The sequence below is a fragment of the Dendropsophus ebraccatus genome, chromosome 8 (assembly GCF_027789765.1).
Source record: "Dendropsophus ebraccatus isolate aDenEbr1 chromosome 8, aDenEbr1.pat, whole genome shotgun sequence".
In the NCBI taxonomy this organism is placed as follows: domain Eukaryota; kingdom Metazoa; phylum Chordata; class Amphibia; order Anura; family Hylidae; genus Dendropsophus; species Dendropsophus ebraccatus.
In genome coordinates, this window is record NC_091461.1 from 35,477,990 (window position 1) to 35,499,705 (window position 21,716).

A 21,716-nucleotide genomic window follows, 5' to 3' on the forward strand; every position below is an offset into this window, starting at 1 on the left:
GATACCCCCTTCCACCAAATATGACCCAAAATAAAGGTGGTGGACTTGAGCTGTCCCTGTAGGATAGTATTAGCCATTCATGCCATTCATTCACAGCAATAGCTGCCATAGGCTACTATAATTCAATACAAGAGCATAGGTCAGGCCAGCCATGGCTGCTGCGATGAGACAATCCCTTTAAATCCACACACCGACACTGAAGAAATGACTCAGACACAGTACTGAGTGTTAAATAATGTGAATTTTATTGTGTGTGTTGTGTTGTGTTTGCTACCTCCAATACAGTAACACTCAGGTCAGGAAAAAACCCCTGTGGAGGAAACCTGAAGGGAATCCATGGCTACTGTATTACCCTTCCTCTGGGCATGCTAAGGGAGGTAACACTATGTGTAAAATGCAGTTATGTGTGTGACAATATAAATGATACAACCTCATCTTGTAGGCGTCTGGGTCTTCTCATCCTAGCTGATCTTGAAGTTCTTGGCCCCCATCCTGGCAACAGCAAATGCTAGTTATAAAAAAAAGAATAGAAAAGAAAATTTAGGTATGTTTACTGAAGAAACCAAAACATCAATGAAGGAAGCAATGCATGTCATGTTATATCTCAGAAGCTAATAAATGGTAGAAGAGATTCTTTGTTATAAATCACTTAGTAATGAAATGTGCCTTCAATCAATACTTTATCTCATTTCTCCATATCTGCACGAATAAGATTCAGTATATAACACTGAAGACTAAAAATTAAGCCATTCCTCTATGTCATGTGTGTGCTGCCTTTAGAGGTTCTTTATACTCCCAATTGCCTGAGATAGTAAATAAGGAAGACGCCCTCTTTCCTCAATTCCTAGTTCTTTGCTTGGGAGTCATTTAAAAGGAAAGGGCTTATTACACGGAGTGATTATCTGCAAAATCAGACAGATATTGCCCTATGTAAAAGAGTCAGTGGTTAACCGAAAAAATTAGCTTGTAGGCTGATTATTCCCTTTAAGGCTATGTCCACACTATGTAGAAACAATGGCTGTATTCCATAATAATGGCCGTTATTTCTGAAACAACCTTGTTGTGAAATACGACTTGTTTTTACTTAATGTGAACATAGCCTTAACCTGTCATACCAAAATCTGCTGTTGGCCAAACATCTCTTTGTGTACTAGGAGGCAGACGGCATTAAGCTGTGTAATAGGCTCTGTAAGTGAGAGCCAATCTAGCCGATCAGCGCCCATTTACATCGTGTCTCATGCTGTGGAATATGGGCTAAGTGTATGTCCACAAGTATAAGATTTGCTTATGGATTGTAATTGTAATAAAATATTTGCATATGGATTAACCCCATGGTCCAGTGGGGCTAATCCAATGGGGAAAGTATTGTACTACCCCGCTCTGTGTCAGTGAGAACAGAGCCGGACTGAGCGCTGGCTTCTCCCACTTTGTTCTCACGACCGGTCAGGGTTTGAACACTCAGACTGATCAAAACTTTTGACACATCTCCGTGGTATGTCAGAAGTTATTTGTAACGACACTTTAAGTTTAAACTCTTCTTCCACACCAGCCTTTTACTCACCTGTGATGTTCATGACTCTGCGGTGCCGGGTGTCACCTTGCTCTCCATCTGGCAGTTCTTACAAAGGGCGCACGATGGTGGGATCCTCTCTGGGCCGTAGATGGTGAACTCGCTCTCATCTCTCCTAAAATCGCGGTTGGACCGGCTGTGGTGGATCTGCCGGTCTCTTGCCCATGCCCAGTGTAAGCGATGTTTGGCCATGATCTAGAAAGAAATAGTCTATGAGTTACAATACAATTATTACCAGAGATTCTACACAGACTGGACATATTTTTTTCCTCTTTACTTACGAAGTCGCAGGTGTCCCGGTCTACCCAAGCACGAAATCCAAGGCGGATGAGCAACTGGTTGCGTCTCTCGTGCAGGTCTTCGGTCTTCATCTTCCAATTGCTTCCAAGGTCCCACGGGTAGATCTCATGTAGATAGTCTTCTTCCTCCTCCATCTGGTTGGCTAGAAATCTGGCAGAAGATATTATACAAGTTATCTACAAGGATTTTCTAGTTCTATAACTTATTTTACTCTTTAATCATCAGCATGTATATACATATCAGGTGAGAGAAAAGAAACTCACAGGGCTGGAAAGAAGTATCGTCTATAATTCTCGGTACTTATCCTCGCTCTCCACAAGTACTCGAGAACGATTGCCAGGAGGTACTAGTAGGGTGAGAAGAAAGTTAGAGGCTGCTAGTAGATTTCTACAATACTGATAGTGGCTGCACAGGGTCAGAGAGACAAACATGGCTGTGTGCGTGTATATGTTTATATATATTGTGTGTGTATTTCTGTGTGTATGTATATATGTGTCTGTGTGTATTTGTATATGTGTGAGTGTGTGTATATGTGTGTATGTGGTATTGCAGCTTACTTCCATTCACTGCAGTGGAGATAAGCTGCAATACCAGATACAACTGATGGACATGTTGGGGCTTTATCCTGGACGTCTGTAATACATGAATGCTGCAGAAACCAAATGGAGCAAAACTGTAAAATGTAAAAAAAAATTATTGCACAATGACTATGAGCACATAACCCATGCATATACATGTAATTCAGTAATATAATGACCACATAACCTGCACATCTGGTGGGGATTCTGTTCTGTACAGTCATGTGTCTTTATCTATATAATGTTATACTACCTTGTCCGAGATCTTGTAACAGCGATCCCTGGCCAGGAATAGTCGGATGTCGCTGTCCTCTAGAAAGAGCAGAAATAATGGCCGTTGTTTATGTAGTCTGTGAACATATCCTAAGAGTTATAACTCTGTATTATTTTCAGATATATATGACTTTTTCATAGCTCTCTTTCTGTTCTTTGGGAGGTACGTTAAGAACTTACCACCATACTTGTGTTTGTTTTTTATAGTGTTCTTTAGAGAGGAACGAACTTAGGCTGGGGGTTTACACTGCGTCTTTGCAGTCCGTTTAACATATCCATTTTATGGGAGGGGGGGGGGGACAGATACAAAAACTGATGAAAAAAAATGAATGCAATTGTTTGCCATCCATTTGGATCCATTTTCCATTGAACCAGGCCTTACAGTAATTTTGCCTATCTCTATGGATTATTTTTCATCATTTTCTTTTTTTCTTAAATTACAATTTTTTTATTTTATTTTTATATGGGGGGGGGGGGTATTATTTTAGTTTAGTATGTTTTTCTTTCACTGCACAAGGGCACATACATGAAAAACCTGGCAGTTATGACATCAGCCTACCAATGAAAGGTATGAAAACCCCTCAGTTACATATTATGTAGTTACATACCACGGTCATGGTTTTACCGCCACATGTAACAGATTAAACTGTGTTCTGTGGACCGGAGCTCAGAGCTCCCAGTATAATGAATAATTACGATGCTGGGAGATCCAAAACTGTTTTAAAGTTTAGCCTAGTGTACTGACACAGCTTCGCCGCACTAGTGTGACCTTTAAGTCAGACCTTTGAGTCTTACCAAGGATCCTGAAGAAAGTAGAAAACACCTCGGTCTGCGGGATCGGCTCTACCATCTTCTTCCTCTTCTTCTCTGGCGGCTCTCCTGGGATGGCTGATGTACTGTGGGAGAAGGGTAAGGTGTCACAACACTAAAAGTCCATTGACAGAAGAGAATTCTCCAATTTAGACAATTTATCCAGCCTGTAATATCTGACGGCCTATCCTTTCGATCAAGCCACTCAGCCATGTGAAGAGGCCAAAACACTCATGGAAGGTCACAGCCCTGCAGTTACCATAGTTGTAATGCTGGTATAGAAAGGTACTGCAGTGTAGTAAAGGGGTTATCCAGCGCTACAAAAACATGGCCACTTTCCCCCTACTGTTGTCTCCAGATTGGGTGGGGTTTTGAAACTCAGTTCCATTGAAGTAAATGGAGCTTAATTGCAAACTGCACCTGAACTGGAGACAACAGTAGGGGGAAAAGTAGCCATGTTTTTGTAGCGCTGGATAACCCCTTTAAAGTGAACAGGGCAATGCTGCAGTTCCTTGCACCACCATTAGTGGACCCCTCTGCAGCCTGCATCAGCATGGCAGCCCCTTTAAACCAGTGAGGGTTCAGGAAGTTAGACCACTACCAATCTAATATCAATGAGCTATCTGATAGACCATCAGTTACTACAGGCTGGATACATGTTAGGAATGAAATGCATACTGTCACCAAAAGGTAAGACATGACATTTCCTAGTAGCCTCCCCCAATTCCACTATTCCATTCCTAGAGACATCCGCCACCCCCAGCCGCCCATCGTATACACAACAAGAAGCCCCTGTCACTATGTGCATGTTACTGGAGACTTCTGCAGGAATTACTGCCAGCTGCTCCACTATTCTATACTGCAAATAGACAGGAACCCTGATGTATACGGCCCGAGCAGATAATGGAGAGGTGCCGAGAGGTGCAGGAAGTCTGTCAAAGAATAGTAGTGACTATGTATTTTATATATTTTAAAATTATTGACACGGCACCAAAGTATATTATAAAATACCAATAAAGGGGACGTCTTATAAGCCACTGGGGTAAGAGGGGCATTTCGGAGATTAAAAATGGGTGACTAGTTCGGCGCTGAGGAACGCCCACATGACTAGTTGAAGGAATTTGCATACAGTCCGGGACATTTACAGACTTCATTTTGGGGGGTTATTAGAGATGAGCGAACCGGCTTTGGGTTTGAGTCCATACGAACCCGAACGTTCGGCATTTGATTAGCGGTGGCTGCTGAACTTGGATAAAGCCCTAAGGTTGTCTGGAAAACATGGATACAGCCAATGACTATATCCATGTTTTCTACATAGCCTTAGGACTTAATCCAACTTCAGCAGCCACCGCTAATCAAATGCCGATTGTTCGGGTTCGGATGGACTTGAGCATGCTGGAGGTTCGCTCATCTCTAGGGGTTATGTCAAAGCTCATAGGTGTCAGTGACACATCCGGAAATAGTGCAGGGGGCTTCGTTACACTGTATGTACAGCTCCTGGGCATGTCTGAAGTGATTGGTTCCCTTTCAGTAAATCCGGCAGATCTGAGGCCGCCACACGGCAGTAACAGAAGTGCCCTTTCTTCATTGATGTATGTATAGCTGCTGATGTTCTATACAGTATATATAGAGAGGATATACAGCACTAGGTTTAATGGCAGATCTGCACAGCGTTCTACCAATAGGCCTAACCCCCTAAAGAGCAGAGACGGTCACATCAATTACTAAACATGGAGGCCGATGTGATCCCTGTACCAATTGTACTTTGTAATGGCGCCATTTCTTTTACCATAAAATGTTCTACAACAGGGGTGTCAACTCAAATAAACAGTGGGCCAAAATTAAAAAATTGGACAATGTCGCCGGCCAACCTTCATATTTAACCCTTAGGGGACACAGACAGTTTTCATTTTTGCACCTTCCTTTTTTCCACCTTGTGTATATAAGGCCATAGCACTTGCATTTTTCCACCTAGAGACCCAGAGGAGCCCTTATTTTTTGCACCACTAATTACTAAAACTACTTCTACTAAAACTGTTTTGTATATTTTGAACTTCTAGTATTACTACACTGATCTCTCATAGATAGTATAGTAATACTGCATAGATACTTGAGATAGGCACTCTATTGCTTTCGGCTGCTGCATATAGCACCCGGGATCGCGTCAGTTCAGAGCGGGTCGCCGCACGACCCCCCTCTGAACTCCCATAGCTGAACGTCCAGGTGCCCCTATGGGTTAATGAAGATTGCATGCGGCATTTTTGGCATTGTCAGAGCAGCGTGCAGCGTTCCTGGCACTGCCTATCTGAAAGTAATTTTCCCGACATGAAAGTTACACATTATATCCCCCAAGCAGTAGGTAATCCCATAATTATGACCCATGTAGTAGCCCCCCCCTCCATAGTGCCCCACATACTAGCCAGGCCTACTGTTAGAGTTCCACATAGTAGCCAGCCCTCCCAATAGTAACCCATATAGTAACCAGCCCCCAATAGTCTCTTATATAGTAGACAGCCCTTTCCAATAGTCTCTTATATAGTAGACAGCCCTCTCCAATAGTCTCTTATATACTAGCCAGCCCTCCCAATAGTGACCCATATAGTAACCAGCCCCCAATAGTGTCTTATATAGTAGCCAGCCCTCCCCAATAGTGTCTTATCTAGTAGCCAGCCCTCCCCAATAGTGTCTTATCTAGTAGCCAGCCCTCCCCAATAGTCTCTTATATAGTAGCCAACCCTCTCCAATAGTCAGGGAAAATAAGTGGTGAATCCTGGTACCATTTACTCTCCAGCCTGTCCTATGCTGCTGTGAATCCCTGTGCTGCTGTGAATCCCTGTGCTGCTGTGCTCTGTGACTTTTCCTGTACAGGGATCCCCCCTCCTGGTCCCTCCACCTCAGATACCTGTATATGTGACTTCTCCTGTACAGGGATCCCCCCTCCTGGCCCCTCCCCCTCAGATACCTGTATATGTGACTTCTCCTGTACAGGGATCCCCCTTCTCCTGGCTCCTCCCCCTCAGGTACCTGTATATGTGACTTTTCCTGGACAGGGATCCATACCTCTCAACTTTTGCAAAGAGGGACATGTGCGCCGCGGTCCCCATAGCCACGCCCCCATAGCAACCCTCCATAGCCACGCCATATAGTACCCCATATAGTATCCAAACCCAATTATAGTGCCCTATACAGTATCCAATCCCCCCAAAAGTGCCCCATATAGTATCCAATCCCCCATATAGTGCCCCACATAGTATCCAATGCCCCCATATAGTGACCCACATAGTATCCAATGCCCCATATAATGCCCCACATAGTATCCAATCCCCCATATAGTGCCCCACATAGTATCCAATCCCCCCATATAGTGCCCCACATACTATCCAATCCCCCCATATAGTGCCCCACATAGTATCCAATGCCCCAATAGTGCCCCACATAGTAGCCAATCACCCCATATAGTGCCCCACATAGTAGCCAATGCCCCCATATAGTGCCCCACATAGTATCCAATGCCCCCATATAGTGCCCCACATAGTATCCAATGCCCCATATAGTGGCCACATAGTATCCAATCCCTCCATATAGTGCCCCACATAGTAGTCAATGCCCCCACATAGTAGCCAATGCCCCCATATAGTGCCCACATAGTAGCCAATGCCCCCATATAGTGCCCACATAGTAGCCAATGCCCCCATAAAGTGCCCCACATAGTATCCAATCCCTCCATATAGTGCCCCACATAGTATCCAATGCCACATATAGTGCCCACATAGTATCCAATGCCCCATATAGTGCCCACATAGTATCCAATCCCTCCATATAGTGCCCACACATAGTATCCAATGCCTCAACATAGTAGTCAATGCCCCCATATAGTGCCCACATAGTAGCCAATGCCCCCATATAGTGCCCCAGATAGTATCCAATCCCTCCATATAGTGGCCCACATAGTATTCAATCCCTCCATATAGTGCCCCACATAGTATCCAATGCCCCCATATAGTGCCCCACATAGTATCCAATGCCCCATATATGCCCCACATAGTAGCCAATGCCCCCATATATGCCCCACATAGTAGCCAATGCCCCATATAGTGCCCACATAGTATCCAATCCCTCCACATAGTGCCCCACATAGTAGCCAATGCCCCCACATAGTAGCCAATGCCTCCATATAGTGTGGCCCGACCAGAAAAACAACAAACCAGCAACTCACCTGCCTGCCGGTCCCAACAGCTCCTCTCCTGTCAGAGCACGCACTCCCATCATCCTCCGCCACGGGCAGCGGGGTACAGAGACGCAGCCTGCGCCCGGTGTCCTTGCAGCCTCTATAATTCATGATAGACGCCACAGGACGCATCCGGCGCAGGCTGCGTCTCTGCCCGCGCTGGAGGATGACAGTAGTGCGTGCTCTGCCGGGAGAGGAGCTGCTGGGACAGGTGGACAGGTGAGTTACTGATTTGTTGTTTTTCTGGTGGGGACAGTGGCGGGCTGGTCAGGGGGGCAGGGGGGCTCACCTGTCCGCCTGTCCCAGCAGCTCCTCTCCCGGCAGAGCGCGCACTCCTGTCATCCTCCATGGCGGGCAGCGGGGTACAGAGTCACTGACTGTGCCGGATGTGTCCTGCAGCCTCTGTCATTAACCCGGCACAGTCAGTGACTCTGTACCCCGCTGCCCGCGCCGGAGAATGACAGGAGTGCGGGCTCTGCCTGGAGAGGAGCTGCTGGGACCGACGGACAGGTGAATTACTGCTTTGTTATTTTTCTGGTTGGCTCACATATAATGCGGGACACTGGGTGCCGTTCCGGGACCGCGGGACACCACCTCGAAAACGGGACTGTCCTCCTGGCCCCTCCCCCTCAGATACCTGTATATTTGACTTCTCCTGTACAGGGATCCCCCCTCCTGGCCCCTCCCCCTCAGATACCTGTATATTTGACTTCTCCTGTACAGGGATCCCCCCCTCTCCTGGCCCCTCCCCCTCAGATACCTGTATATGTGACTTCTCCTGTACAGGGATCCCCCCTCCTGGCCCCTCCCCCTCAGATACCTGTATATGTGACGTCTCCTGTAAAGGGATCCCCCTCCTGGCCCCTCCCCCTCCTGGCCCCTCCCCCTCAGGCAGGACGCTGCCCCTATGTCCAGGCTGCTGGAGGTATGACAGGTGCAGCCAGCAGGTGGCAGTGTTACCTACAGGGAGACCCAGGCTCTGCAGCCATTCTGCTTCCTACTCAGCCAGAGGAGAGGTGGTGTATGCCTGGACCCTGGGGCCATGTTATGGGGACCCTGCTGCTACTACTACTGGGGGTCCTGTCACTCTCTGTATGGGGTCCTATAGGGGGCAGACAGTGGATGTCACTATTATGGGAGAGGACCATGGTTGTCATGGTTACGTGTGGCCGTCTATGGCAGCTATTGTTATGGAGGGATCTATAGCTATTACTACTATAGGGGAGTGATCTGTCCTGTAGCTGTCATTGTTATGGGGGTCTATGGCAGTCACCCTCATAGGGGGGTGGTTACAGATAACACTATCCTGGGGGGTCTATGACTGTCACTGCTGTGGGGTATTATGGGGGGATCACTGGCTGCCACAGACAGGTACATCTCTATATATACAGTATATATCACTGCATAATACATGGATATAGAATAGTGCATATGTCTTCCACCATGTGTCCCCTCAGCCTCCTCCATGCTGTACACTGCAGCACATCTCACTTTCCTCCTGGCTGTGTTATGTGTGGAGCGGAGGAGACATGTAATCCTCAATGTGAGTCTCCATGAGGAAGGGAGCAGAGCTGAGCTGATACCTCTGTAATAAAGACAATGGTAAGTAAGTGAGATGTGCTGCAGGGTACAGCATGGAGGAGACTGATGTGTGGCTGTGCTTGTGCTATGTAAGAGGGATCATACAGGAGCTGTGCCCATACAATCTATAGGAGGGGGTGTCACTCATTGACAGCCAGGCTCTTGGTGTAAGTCTGTGTTCACACTTGCAATATTGTTTGCAGTGATTTCCTAATATTATCAATGTCATAATATGCAGCATAAAACACAGTGAAGACTTTGGAGAAGATTTATCGTCTTATAGTAATATTGTCCATTGTTGCCCATAGCAGCCAATCACAGCTCAGCTCTCATATATTAATGAGTGTGGACAAAGTGAAATCCGACCTCTGATTGGTTGTTATAGGCAACAGAAGACCGTCTTACTGTCGATAAATATCCCCCAATGTGTGAACACAGCCCTATAGCTGGTATGCTAGAAACCTCTGAGCTTAGGGTACATGTACACAGAAAGATTATCTGCCAGATTATCTGCCAAAGATTTGAACCCAAAGCCAGAAACAGACTAGAAATCCATTCCTGGCTTTGGCTTTAAATCTTTGGCAGATAATCTGGCAGATAATCTTTCTGTGTAAATAGACCCTTAGCTGTTTAAAATGACTGTACCACCAGGCCCAGGCTGAAGCACTGGAGGCGGGCCGACCCACCCTTAGTGGGAAGAAACTCCAGCCCCTCCATGACGTGACTCCATTAGAATCAATGGAACCCTATCATAGAGGGGCTGGGGTTTCCTCCCACTAAGGGGGGGTCGGCCCGCCTCCAGTGCTTCAGCCTGGGCCTGGTGGTACAGTCACTTTAAAGGGAGCCAATCAGCACAATTGGTCTGATTTGGTTCCCTGCAGCACAGTATAAGGCCCCTGTGCAGCTCGCGGCATGTATCGGCTGCAGCAGCTTTATACCTGGGAAAATAATGTTTAATCCCTCCGTGTGTGATAGGGAGAGGCGCGGCAGGTAGTCTAGGAGAGGTGGGCCATAGTAGAAAATTCTTTCACCCGGTATCACTGAAGCTAAGGCCGACCCTGTAAACTGGAATACCCCTTCCAGCCACATCTGTACGTGTGTTTGGTTGTCTTTCAGTCCCCCTCCCTCCCTGCAGAGTCCACTGCGCTGAGCTCTGCTACATGGAGCCTGTACTGCACAGAGTTTCCTCCATGTCCATCTCAGTCCTTACACTGTACAGGACACACATGTATTTTACAGTGAGATTGTCCCTGCTGTCAGTATGTGACATTACCACAGGGGGCGCCCTGTCTGTGTGCAGTAAGGCTGGGGTCACACACAGGATTGACAGCATTTCTATCAAAACCCGCAGGGGGTCCAGAGCACATGAGGATCACAATGAGGAGCAGAATCCTGTACGTGACCCCGGCCATTTAGAGTCTGTTCACACACTGTGGATCTGCTGCAGGTTTCCGCCACTGATCCTCAATAGATCTTCAGCAGATCCACAGCAAACCTGCAGCCATCCAGCTGTCGCCATATTACAATTCCCATCATTCCTGGAAGCTAAAGCTGAAGCTCTGATTATCCAGGAATGATGGGAATTGTAGTTATGAAACAGTTGTCGGAAGGGGGGGGTCAGATATGACACCGGTGCCTTAGGGTGTCCTGTACAATACACATCCTGGGTAGTGCCCCCTCCCCATCACTTTTATATGCCATTCTACATGGACAGGTGTATATATAGACGGGTACAGAATATATTTTCTGTGTCCTTAAAGGGATTTCCTAGGATAAAAAAACATAAGGGGAGATTTATCAAACTGGTGTAACGTAGAATTGTCTTGCCCCTAGCAACCAATTAGATTCCACCTTTTTATTCCTCACAGATTTTTTGAAAAGTAAAAGGTAGAATCTGATTGGTTGCTAGGGGCAACTAAGACAATTCTACTTTACACCTGCTTGATAAATCTCCCCCATAGTTCCCCCCCACCCAAAAAAAATCAGCGCCACACCTGTCCTCAGGTTGTATGTGGAATTACAGCTCTGCTCCATTCACCTCAATGGAATTGACTTGCAATATCACACACAAACACAAGAGTGGCGCTCTTTCTGGAAGAAAGGAGGCATGTTTTTCTAACTTTGGCCCTCTAACCCTCTTTAGTAGATTCACTCACGTCTCCTCATAGTAGCTGATCTGCTGGATCTTCCTCTTCCGGCTGGGTCGTCCTCCTCCTTCTGGTCCTCCTCCTGGTCCTCCTCCTCGTTGTCCTCCTCGTCCTCCTCCTGGTCCTCCTCCTCGTTGTCCTCCTCGTCCTCCTTCTGGTCCTCCTCGTTGTCCTCCTCGTCCTCCTTCTGGTCCTCCTCCTGGTCCTCCTCCTCGTCCTGGAAATCTAAAATGGAGATTGGTCACAATATGGAGTCACCACCTATCACCGTACAGATCAGTGATGCTATTCCTCCTATTAGAGTTGGTGTTGTACCTCTCCTCGCTCGCTGTAGGTGATATCATCTCCTCGCTGACGTAGAATCGCATCTTGAAGAAAAAAATCTCAAAATACCAAAAATCTTTCTGCAGATAGCAGGGAGTCAGTCCTGTCCGCTCAAAGAACGTTCATAGACTGGCACCAACTGCCGTTGTTTATCTCAGTTTGAAATCTAATCCTGCGATCCTATTGGCTGTTGGCTGTTGCCGTAGAGACCCATATATGTATAGGGGATCCCACTGCTATAATATTAGGCCTCCTATAGTATTACTATACACACTGCTGTATATATTGGAGCCGTTGTCCTGTTTCTTGTCCTTCCTCCATCTAGAACTATATGCAGCAGCCGCCATGTTGTTTTCCTGGCTGAGGGACAATGTGTCTTGTATATGCAGATACATAGATATATTACACCGTATACACATGGGTTACATATGGGGAGGTGTTTCTGCAGGTCCTAGATGTTACCCTGTAATACAGGGAATACTATCCTCATCCTCAGCACATATCATGGATTGTGGGGTTACTGTGTCATTTACCTACTAATGTGTACACAGCAGAAAACAATGGCCAACATTGGGGCCCAGGTGGTCCCAGGACTTGTCCCAGCTCATCGGGTGCTGACCCTGACCCTGGGTGCAGCAACAAAACTCCTGTGACCCTCACTAGGGAGGTCGGATAATTCTCCATTGTAGGGGACCTGTCATCGTAGTCTGCAGGAGCAGGAGGAGCCGAACAAATATGATATATATATCTACAGTGTATATATATAGATAACTTGTCATTAATTCAATTAATTAATGTAACTTTTTGCTTATTTTGCATTAAGTAGTCATGGGGGCGGGCTTATTCAGTGATTGACAGCTCAGTCAATAAGTGTGCCTGTAGAAAGAACTGTAGCACCACCCACTTGACTACTTTGCTCATTCTACACTAGTTAACTAACATTAAAGCAGTCCTACTCTTTACAATAACACTTATATACAGATTGCTGGTAAGTAGGACCACCCACATGACTTCTTAGGGCAGAATGGACTCCTCCTCCTGCCCTGTAACATGCTGTTAGTAGATTGGACTGTATTCTCAGTGTGACAGGTTCTCTTTAAAGGGGTAGTTCAGCAAAAAAAAAAAAAAAAAAAGTTCTTTCAAATCGACTGGTAGCAGAAAGTGCCCAAGATTTGTAATTTACTTCTATTAAAAATTTCAATTCTTCCAGTACTTATCATCTGCTGTATGTCCAGCAGGAAGTGGTGTATTCTTTCCACTTTGGGGAGCAAGAGATGTTTTCTATGGGGATTTGTTACTGCTCTGGATAGTTTCTGACATGGACAGAGGTGGCAGCAGAGAGCAGTGTGTAAGACTAGAAAGAAAACACCTCTTTCTGTAGAGCATACAGCAGCTGATAAGTACTGGAAGACTGGAGATTTTTTAATAGAAGTAAAGTGCAAATCTCTGGAACTTTCTGACACCAGTTTATTTAAAAGAAACATTTTTTGTTGAACTACCCCTTTAATTGGAAGATTAGTCTGATGCCTCAGTTGGATGTTGAGACCAAAATAACCAAGCAGTATGGATCACCATACAGAGCTGTTTTGTCTGACAAAATGCTGGATGCCATGCAGGAAACTTGACTGACCCCATTAAGGGGGCTGTCCTGGATTAGAAGAACATGCTCGGCTTTCTTCCACAAATGGTTTTATCTCCTGGCTGGGTCAGCTATTTATTAAAGTGAATGAAGCCCTGGTGGTGCACTGTATATGTATATATATATATATATATATATATATATATATATATATATATATATATATATATTTCCTTCGCCTCAGCAAAAGTATTTCATGATAAGGTGATGAGTATTGGTACCTCCATTTACTGCTGATGCAGGACACCAACGCCTGACCACACTGCTCCTGATCGCTCCTGACCACACTGCTCCTGATCGCTCCTGACCACACTGCCCTGACGGCTCCTGAGCACACTACTCTGATCGCTCCTGACCACACTGCCCTGACGGCTCCTGACCACACTGCCCTGACCGCTCCTGACCACACTGCCCTGTCCGGTCCTGACCACACTGCCCTGACCGCTCCTGACCACACTGCTCCTGACCGCTCCTGACCACACTGCCCTGTCCGCTCCTGACCACACTGCTCCTGACCGCTCCTGACCACACTGCCCTGTCCGCTCCTGACCACACTGGCCTGTCCGCTCCTGACCACACTGCCCTGTCCGCTCCTGACCACACTGCCCTGTCCGCTCCTGACCACACTGCCCTGACCGCTCCTGACCACACTGCCCTGACCGCTCCTGACCACACTGCCCTGTCCGCTCCTGACCACACTGCTCTGACCGCTCCTGACCACACTGCCCTGACGGCTCCTGACCACGCTGCCCTGACGGCTCCTGACCACACTGCCCTGTCCACTCCTGACCATACTGCCCTGACCGCTCCTGACCACACTGCCCTAACCACACTGCCCTGTCCGCTCCTGACCACACTGCCCTGACCACACTGCCCTGTCCGCTCCTGACCACACTGCCCTGACCACACTGCCCTGTCCGCTCCTGACCACACTGCCCTGTCCGCTCCTGACCACACTGCCCTGTCCGCTCCTGACCACACTGCCCTGACCGCTCCTGACCACACTGCCCTGACCGCTCCTGACCACACTGCCCTGACCACACTGCCCTGACCACACTGCCCTGACCGCTCCTGACCACACTGCCCTGACCGCTCCTGACCACACTGCCCTGACCGCTCCTGACCACACTGCCCTGACCGCTCCTGACCACACTGCCCTTACTGCTCCTGACCACACTGCCCTGACCGCTCCTGACCACACTGCCCTGACCGCTCCTGACCACACTGCCCTGACCGCTCCTGACCACACTACCTTGATCCGCTGATACGCCTCTTACAGCGTCTGCACATGGCCTAATAGTGTATCAGCAAAAAATACTTTGAACATTGCCTAAGAAATAAAACTACAAGTTGGAGGTGGTCTACAAGGACTGCCGGTGCCATGCTAGGACCTGTAGTTCTCCAACACAGGAAAGAGTGGATTGTATTGAATATATGTGATTGAATATGTGGAACTGGGTCTTAGTGCTACGTTACACTGCTGTAACACTAAGAGACTATAGGGCTGCACTGTGACTATTCCCACTATGAAGTGGGTGGGCAGCTCAGCAGGCTTTTGGACGGGGGGGGGGGGGGGGGGGGGGTTAGGGTTGACTGGTTGTGCGAACTTGAGGGTCTCGCATCTGAAAAGACACAAGTAAGGGCCCTTTTATTTAAACAATAATTGTTCTGTGTAATTGCAGGCAACAATCTAAAAATTGTTCGTATGTCGTTGATCGTTAATTTAGATCCGAACAATTGTCGCCCATCGTTCGCTGTAATTCCACATTTGTTCCCTCAAGTTCCGCATTTGTACACTAATCGTTCAGTGTAATTGCACATTGTTCATTGTTTTGTTGGGATTAGATGGAGTAAACGATCGTAGTAGGGATCGCAATAACGATCGTAGTAATGATTGTAACTAACGACCATCGTTCTGTGTAATATGATGAATGATTTCAAGTTAACGATAAACAATTTAGTTTGCGATCATTTATCGTTAGTCGTGAATCGTTAGAAATCGCTCTGTGTAATAGGACCCTAACTAACACTTACTGTGTAATTTTTTTTTATTGGACTGTATGTACACATATACACGTATTTGCATCTGGTTTCCAGTGTAATTTTGTACCCTGTTCTGCCAGATGCCGTTATTTGTTAGGCCTCAGTCTGTAGCTTTTCTCTGATCTCATCAAAGCAAAAAAAAATTATAAAAAAAATTTAAAAGGACAAAATGTTTAATAAAAGAGTACTTTAATATATTTCATATAGGATATAATATATTATCTTATCATTATCTAAGTTATCAGTTATCAGTAGCAAATCCCTTTTTTTTATTTACCTAATCAATTCAAATATTTAACAAAAGAATTAAATGTCATTGATATAGAGAAATAATTTGCCTTATTAAATAAATAAATATTTAAAATATTATTATTATGTCATAAATATTAAATAGATAATTTCTCAGATGACTCTGCTTGACCTTCATATATTCAACAAATTCCCATATCGGGACCTACAAAACATAAGAAGAATATATTAGAAAGCCTATCGAACAATGGTGAGGGGGCCATCATGGGGACATTCAGCTCACAACTTTAATGCATCTTATACATTTATATGGGACAAGAACAAATAAACCTTAAAATTCCTTATGCTTAGGAGTTAGAACAATCCTCTAAATAGAAGAGAAGAAGTCTCATTCATTATCCGGGTGTCATTTAAAGGGGATCTCTATATCATGCTCAGAGCTGAAGATGCAGGTGGTTGACAGGGAGATAAAATAAATGATAACTGTCTTTTAGCTTAGCAAACACACACATATATATATATATCTCATGATGTTCATGCAGATAAGCTGCCACAGACAGAATCGATGGGGAACTAAGTGCAGGCCCCTTTAGAATTATGTACCTGTTCGGGTCTGGAGCTTAAAGGAGAAGTCCGGTGGGGCGGTAAAAAAGCAGAGGGAGGGGGGAAGATAAAAAGACACTATGCTTACTGCTCCCAGTGCCCGCACTGCGCTGCATCACCGAGCTCCCGGCTGTCATCTTCACGTCAGGACCTGGGATCCACATGACAGACTGGTGGGATTTGGCCCGCTCAGCCAATCAGTGAGTGCTGCGGTGTTCTGCCCCAGTCACTGACTGGCTGAGTGAGGCATCCATCAGACAGGTCACAACGTAGTCGGTGGAGAACTCAGAAGACAGCTGTCAGGGTCCAGGAGCGGGACGCGGTTTTGCACAGGTATTTGGGACAGGTAACTTGTTTTTTTATTTCCCCCCCAGCCCTGTCCATAAATGATTTAAGGTCCAGGAACTGTAACTGTAACTATTCTCCCTCTGGGAATAGTTCTAATTAGTATAACTGATCTATATTATACATTATACATAAAAAATACAAAAGCTCACTTAATAAAGCTGCCTTATTTTAGTTTATTTTTTTGTTACCTTAAGCGCAGGGGTTAACATATATCTCCTCCTTACGTCGTGCTGTGCAAAGTAAAATATATCTTTATTAATTCAAATAAAAACAAGCACATATACACAGTAGAACATGGGGGCATCAAACATCATTCGATCTTCTGACCTTGTTAAATGGTAACATGAATATGCATGTTGACTACTTCAGTAGTTTTACTTGGCAGAAGATATTGACTACAGCGCCTCCTGCTCACCTTTCTACCAACTAAGATGACGTTGTGCATGGTTTGGCAATGTGCCCAGCAATAGTTGGTATCATTTTATGGCAGCACTATATGCGCTGATCAGTAAGATCAATGTTCGTGTGCAGCGTCGGAAGAGTGTCATTATGACACTGAGGTTGGCGGCATTCCGCAGTGGAATTCCCCTGCTCTTGCTCTGTGTGCACAAGGCCTTACAAGGCACAATCAATCTAGCGGCCACGCCATACAAACAATTGCTGTATTGTGGCCTTTGACTTTCATTGTTATCATCCTATTTACACAGAGAGATGTGCGTCTGGAAAATTAAGAAGGAAAAAGCCCACTTGACGACTGATCATTTTTATATGGGCTGATTATGGGTTTCTAGGAACGCTCACAGCCTATAATCTGCCTGTGTAAAAGGGGCTTTGGACAGAAATAATGCATGAATATTCACTTACTGGTCTGATAATAATCCTTTACTAGCACTATGGCCGGCGCCAATTCTAACACTTCATTTCGCTCCTCCATCTCTATAGACAGTTTAATTGGTGTGGAGGTCACCTACAATGATAGTACAAGGCAAAAAGTTAATGACAGTATATAATATATAGTAAAAAACACTATGGGGGAGATTTATCAAACATGGTGTAAAGTGAAACTGGCTCAGTCGCCCCTAGCAACCAATCAGATTCCACCTTTCATTCCTCACAGACTCTTTGGAAAATGAAAGGTGGAATCTGATTGGTTTCTAGGGGCAACTGAGCCAGTTTCACTTTACACCATGTTTGATAAATCTCTCTCTCTCTCTCATATATATATATATATATATATATATATATATATATATATTTATATATATATATATATATATTAGTTTTACTATCTTGAAGATTTCAAAAGCGTTATCCAGGCTTTGAAAACCATGGCGGCTTTCTTCAAGAAACAGTGCCACACCTGTCTTCAGTTTGGGTGTGGTATTGCAGCTCAGTTCAAGGACAGGGTTGGTGCTGTTTTTGGAAGAAAGTAGATGTGTTCTGTCTTATCCTAGATAACCCCTTTAACATCAAATTATGTGGACAGTTTTTTGGCCTCTAAACCTTTAATTCTGAGAAAAGTCTGAAGTTACGTCATTTATATATAAAGATACATGTACCTTGTCCAAATAGATAGTAATATCCATCTCACTTCTTTCCACTCTCTTTACCACGTCAATAGCCAAGAGCTGGGAGAAAAAAACGGGAAAGATGAGATGACATTCTCATATATAAGGAGGAAAGCAACAGTACATGTACAGTAGATCTAAAGGTGACAACATCTATCATATGTTATGTGTATGATGTATGGACACTATAGAGGGGATAGCTAGAGCTCTTCCTGTCTGAGTGGGAGTGCAGAGCTAGAGACGATTCTGGTAGATTTAAGCCATCCAGGTGTTACTTGGCCATTTATCTAAATGGTGTCCATGTTATACTTTGCAGAAATGAATAGTACAGGCGATTTTAAGAAACTTTGTAATTGGATTTATTAGCACCAAAACAGGACAACAAAGAGTTAATTTACAGCTACATCACCAGGCTATCTCTTCTGACAGTTAGCACTGACCTCTCTGACTTCTGAATACAGCTTTTACATTGCTCCCACTGTGTAATCCTTTGTTCTCTGCTCTCTGCTGCCGACTAATCTCCCTCCTTCCCTCTCCATAGATTACACAGGGCTAGACTGATGTAAGAGTCGAGATTTCCTGATAATGAGCAGTGAATGAGAGAGGGGAGGAAGGGGGGACCTGGGAAAGGCTTTTTGAATGCAGATAATGGCATATTTGCCTAATTATTCCAATTACAAAGTTTCTTAAAATCGCCTGATTCCTGCAAAAAAATGAAACGACAGTGACACTTTAAAACATACTTTTAAGCCTGAAAAGGCCTGTCTGTGCTGGGACTGGTGGTCTAGTTAACCCTTTATGATTGTGTTACCTCTGCCACATCTGTAGACCCCAGACATGTGATCATATACACACATAAGGGCATAAGAAACATAGGTGCTTTTATAGCAGGAGACTAGTAACTCACCTTGTCGATAGAGTCTTCTGTGGCAACATATCCAGAAAGGTATTGTATAATAACAAGGGCCATGTTAGAGTCATCACTGCCATTAGTTATGCTGAAATATGGAAAAGGGTTAAAACTTAATATTTGCAAAGATTATATTTAGGCTGGTTTATTAAAAGGGGTTATTCGAGCTTTAAAAAAAAGAAAAAAAGAAAACTGCTTTTGTTTGCAAAAACAGCACCACCCCTATCCCCAGGTTGTGTGTGTTATTGTAGAATAGCTTCATTTACTTTAATGGAACTAAGCTGCAAAACCACACCCAAAGTGAGGACATGAGAGGTGCTGTTTCTGGAATAAAGCGGCCATGTTTTTCCAAGCCTGGACAAACCCTCTAAGTCTATAGCAATAACATATTCCCTCTCCAAGTGCCAAACTCAAGCAGATCAACCAGCCATCTAACTTTACTTGTGTACAACTACTTACCCGACAGTGATATCAAATGTGAATGACGGCAGCGGGTGCGGTGGGCAGTTAATAGGCGTGCGCTTTAATTCCAGTGTAAATGCTCCTTCTGGTTCTGGATCCTGAATGTTGTGTCTTTCTGTCAGCTGATCAAAGAAATTTAGAGAGTATAAGCATTCCAGTGGCAAACACCTCCGGCAGAAGTCTGCACATACAGTATATGCTTAGAAGTCCAATATTCTGAGCTGAATCATTTCTTTATATATTAGTATTATTATTATTGGGATTTCTGCTCTTTTAATTTTTTAGAGCTTGATATCTACTGCTGAAAAAGTAAAAAGAAAATCATCATAACTAGGTTCCTGGTCTACTTCTGACTAAAGAAGAGGTAAAGAGTTAGAATCACATGCCCTCTTCCCCCCAACCCTTCTTTTTCTTCTCCTCCTCTTCCTGGGCTTCTGCTCTACCCTGTACTGCTCCTGTATATAGTGACCTTTTCACACCACGTTAAGGTAAAAAGCTTAGGGCCTACATCAACACACTGGCAAAAAGGTATGGCAGCATATACTATGGTGAACCAGTTTAGTTAAAAAAATTAAAAAAAAAGAGGGTGTAAAACAAAGTTTTTCACAAATATTTACTGTTCCTGTGCAGTACTCAAAAGAACAGCAGAATCAGTATGACAAAAAGTAACTCATTTTATTGAGAGAAAAAAATTGGATTAAGAACTTGTCCCCAAATGTGATGTGAGTAGGCAGCCATTGTAGGTGTATATAAAGTTGGCAGTGATGCATACAGTATATGCACTGCTGCTCAGGGCTGTACAGCAGCAGGAAGTCCAGAGATAGACAGAAGTCCCTGCTACTATATGTACATTCCAGACTAAAGATGGAGTAATAAACTTTATAATTGGAAGTGTTCTGTTTCCATGGCAATAAGCTATTGGCATATTTCACCATGGTGTACACGATCAGGGACTGTGGTCTACCTTTCTTTCCGTACAGTACTGAGCAGTAAGGTATTTGCTGTGTGTACTGCCTATCACTTTACATTGGCCACAACAGGTTAGAGGGCACAATATTTGCCTTTCCTTAAAGGAGAAGTCTGGCGGATTATAAAATCCAGCAGCTGGCAGGGAATTGATTACAAGTACTAACTTACCTCTCCCTGTGCCGGTGGTGAGTAGCGGGACCTCCGCCAGAAGTAATTTTCCCCCGAGTTGTGATGACTCAGGGGAAAAGGACCGTCCCGGGTGATGGATTGGCCACTCAGCCAATCATTGACTGGAACAGCGTCCCAGCTGCCAGCTCTTGAGATCCCGGGGCCTGATGGGGGTCCCGCGACCAGTCCTGCTGCTGAACACGCGGACGGGGAGAGGTAAGTTAGTACATGTAATCAATTTCCCCCTGCCTCTACCGGTTGCTGGATTTTATAATCCATCGGACTTCTCCTTTAAGCACTCGCACCCACACTACACCATTGGTGAGGTCCATATGCAACAGACAGCTTCTTTCACAGTGTCACAGAGAAACGGCTAAGTGCCAGGCACTCTCACCATAGATCTAATAGCAATTACATGCCATTAGGGACACTTCTGCTATGAGGCCAGATGAGCATCTTACCTCAGGCAGCAGAAAACCTAGAATCAGCCCTGCATGCCATGTTCCTGAGAACAACTATCTTTATTGCTATGCTTTTTCTGCTTATTACCGATACTACAGTAAGTTGTTTATGCTGATATAAAAAATAATAACACAATAAGACAGTGACCCTAGTAAGTACCTGCACATATGCACAACCACTTCCCGATGCTTCCAGAGTGTACTCCGCTGGGATGTCAGGCAAGTCTACAACCTGCACTTCTGTGAGTTTCTGTGGATTCACAGTCACATCTCTATTAAATCCTTTGTCGTTGCTGATGGTGATAGTAGGCATGCTTTCATCCACAAAGGTTAAAGAACTGTAACGTGACACCGCCGCTATAGCAACTACCGTGTCCTAAAAGATAGAGAAAATGCAAGGATTCAATTATACCAAGTCTAAAAATATATTGTATACCATAATAATATCAGACCAGACCAGAAGAGAAATAAATGTAAAAAATATA

General features: G+C 45.0%; 3 protein-coding genes across 4 annotated transcripts in view; all 3 read right to left on the bottom strand.

Annotated features, from left to right (window-relative positions):
• Window positions 1-233: 233 nt before the first annotated feature.
• Window positions 234-2,013, bottom strand: LOC138799248 (speedy protein 1-B-like). Its single transcript, XM_069980165.1, has 3 exons — window positions 1,852-2,013; window positions 1,562-1,765; window positions 234-508 (listed from the first exon to the last, which is right to left on the bottom strand). Exons 1-2 carry the CDS (start codon window positions 2,002-2,004, stop codon window positions 1,571-1,573), a joined length of 348 nt encoding a protein of 115 aa, XP_069836266.1. The 5' UTR covers window positions 2,005-2,013; the 3' UTR covers window positions 234-508; window positions 1,562-1,570.
• Window positions 2,014-2,129: 116 nt separating this feature from the next.
• On the bottom strand, window positions 2,130-8,840 carry LOC138800005 (putative speedy protein E13). Its single transcript, XM_069981812.1, has 4 exons — window positions 8,724-8,840; window positions 3,517-3,617; window positions 2,702-2,760; window positions 2,130-2,216 (listed from the first exon to the last, which is right to left on the bottom strand). Exons 1-4 carry the CDS (start codon window positions 8,801-8,803, stop codon window positions 2,130-2,132), a joined length of 327 nt encoding a protein of 108 aa, XP_069837913.1. The 5' UTR covers window positions 8,804-8,840.
• Window positions 8,841-15,739: 6,899 nt separating this feature from the next.
• Window positions 15,740-21,716, bottom strand: part of LOC138799245 (alpha-2-macroglobulin-like protein 1) — a 34,940-nt gene continuing 28,963 nt past the window's right edge. For both annotated transcript variants that reach the window (XM_069980160.1, XM_069980161.1), the window contains 7 exons: window positions 21,392-21,607; window positions 19,631-19,755; window positions 19,169-19,259; window positions 18,253-18,321; window positions 17,558-17,660; window positions 16,882-16,923; window positions 15,740-15,947 (listed from right to left, as the gene is read on the bottom strand). In XM_069980160.1, the coding sequence (XP_069836261.1) occupies window positions 16,883-16,923; window positions 17,558-17,660; window positions 18,253-18,321; window positions 19,169-19,259; window positions 19,631-19,755; window positions 21,392-21,607 (645 nt within the window). In that variant the 3' untranslated portion in view covers window positions 15,740-15,947; window position 16,882. The remainder of the gene's footprint in view (window positions 15,948-16,881; window positions 16,924-17,557; window positions 17,661-18,252; window positions 18,322-19,168; window positions 19,260-19,630; window positions 19,756-21,391; window positions 21,608-21,716) is intronic.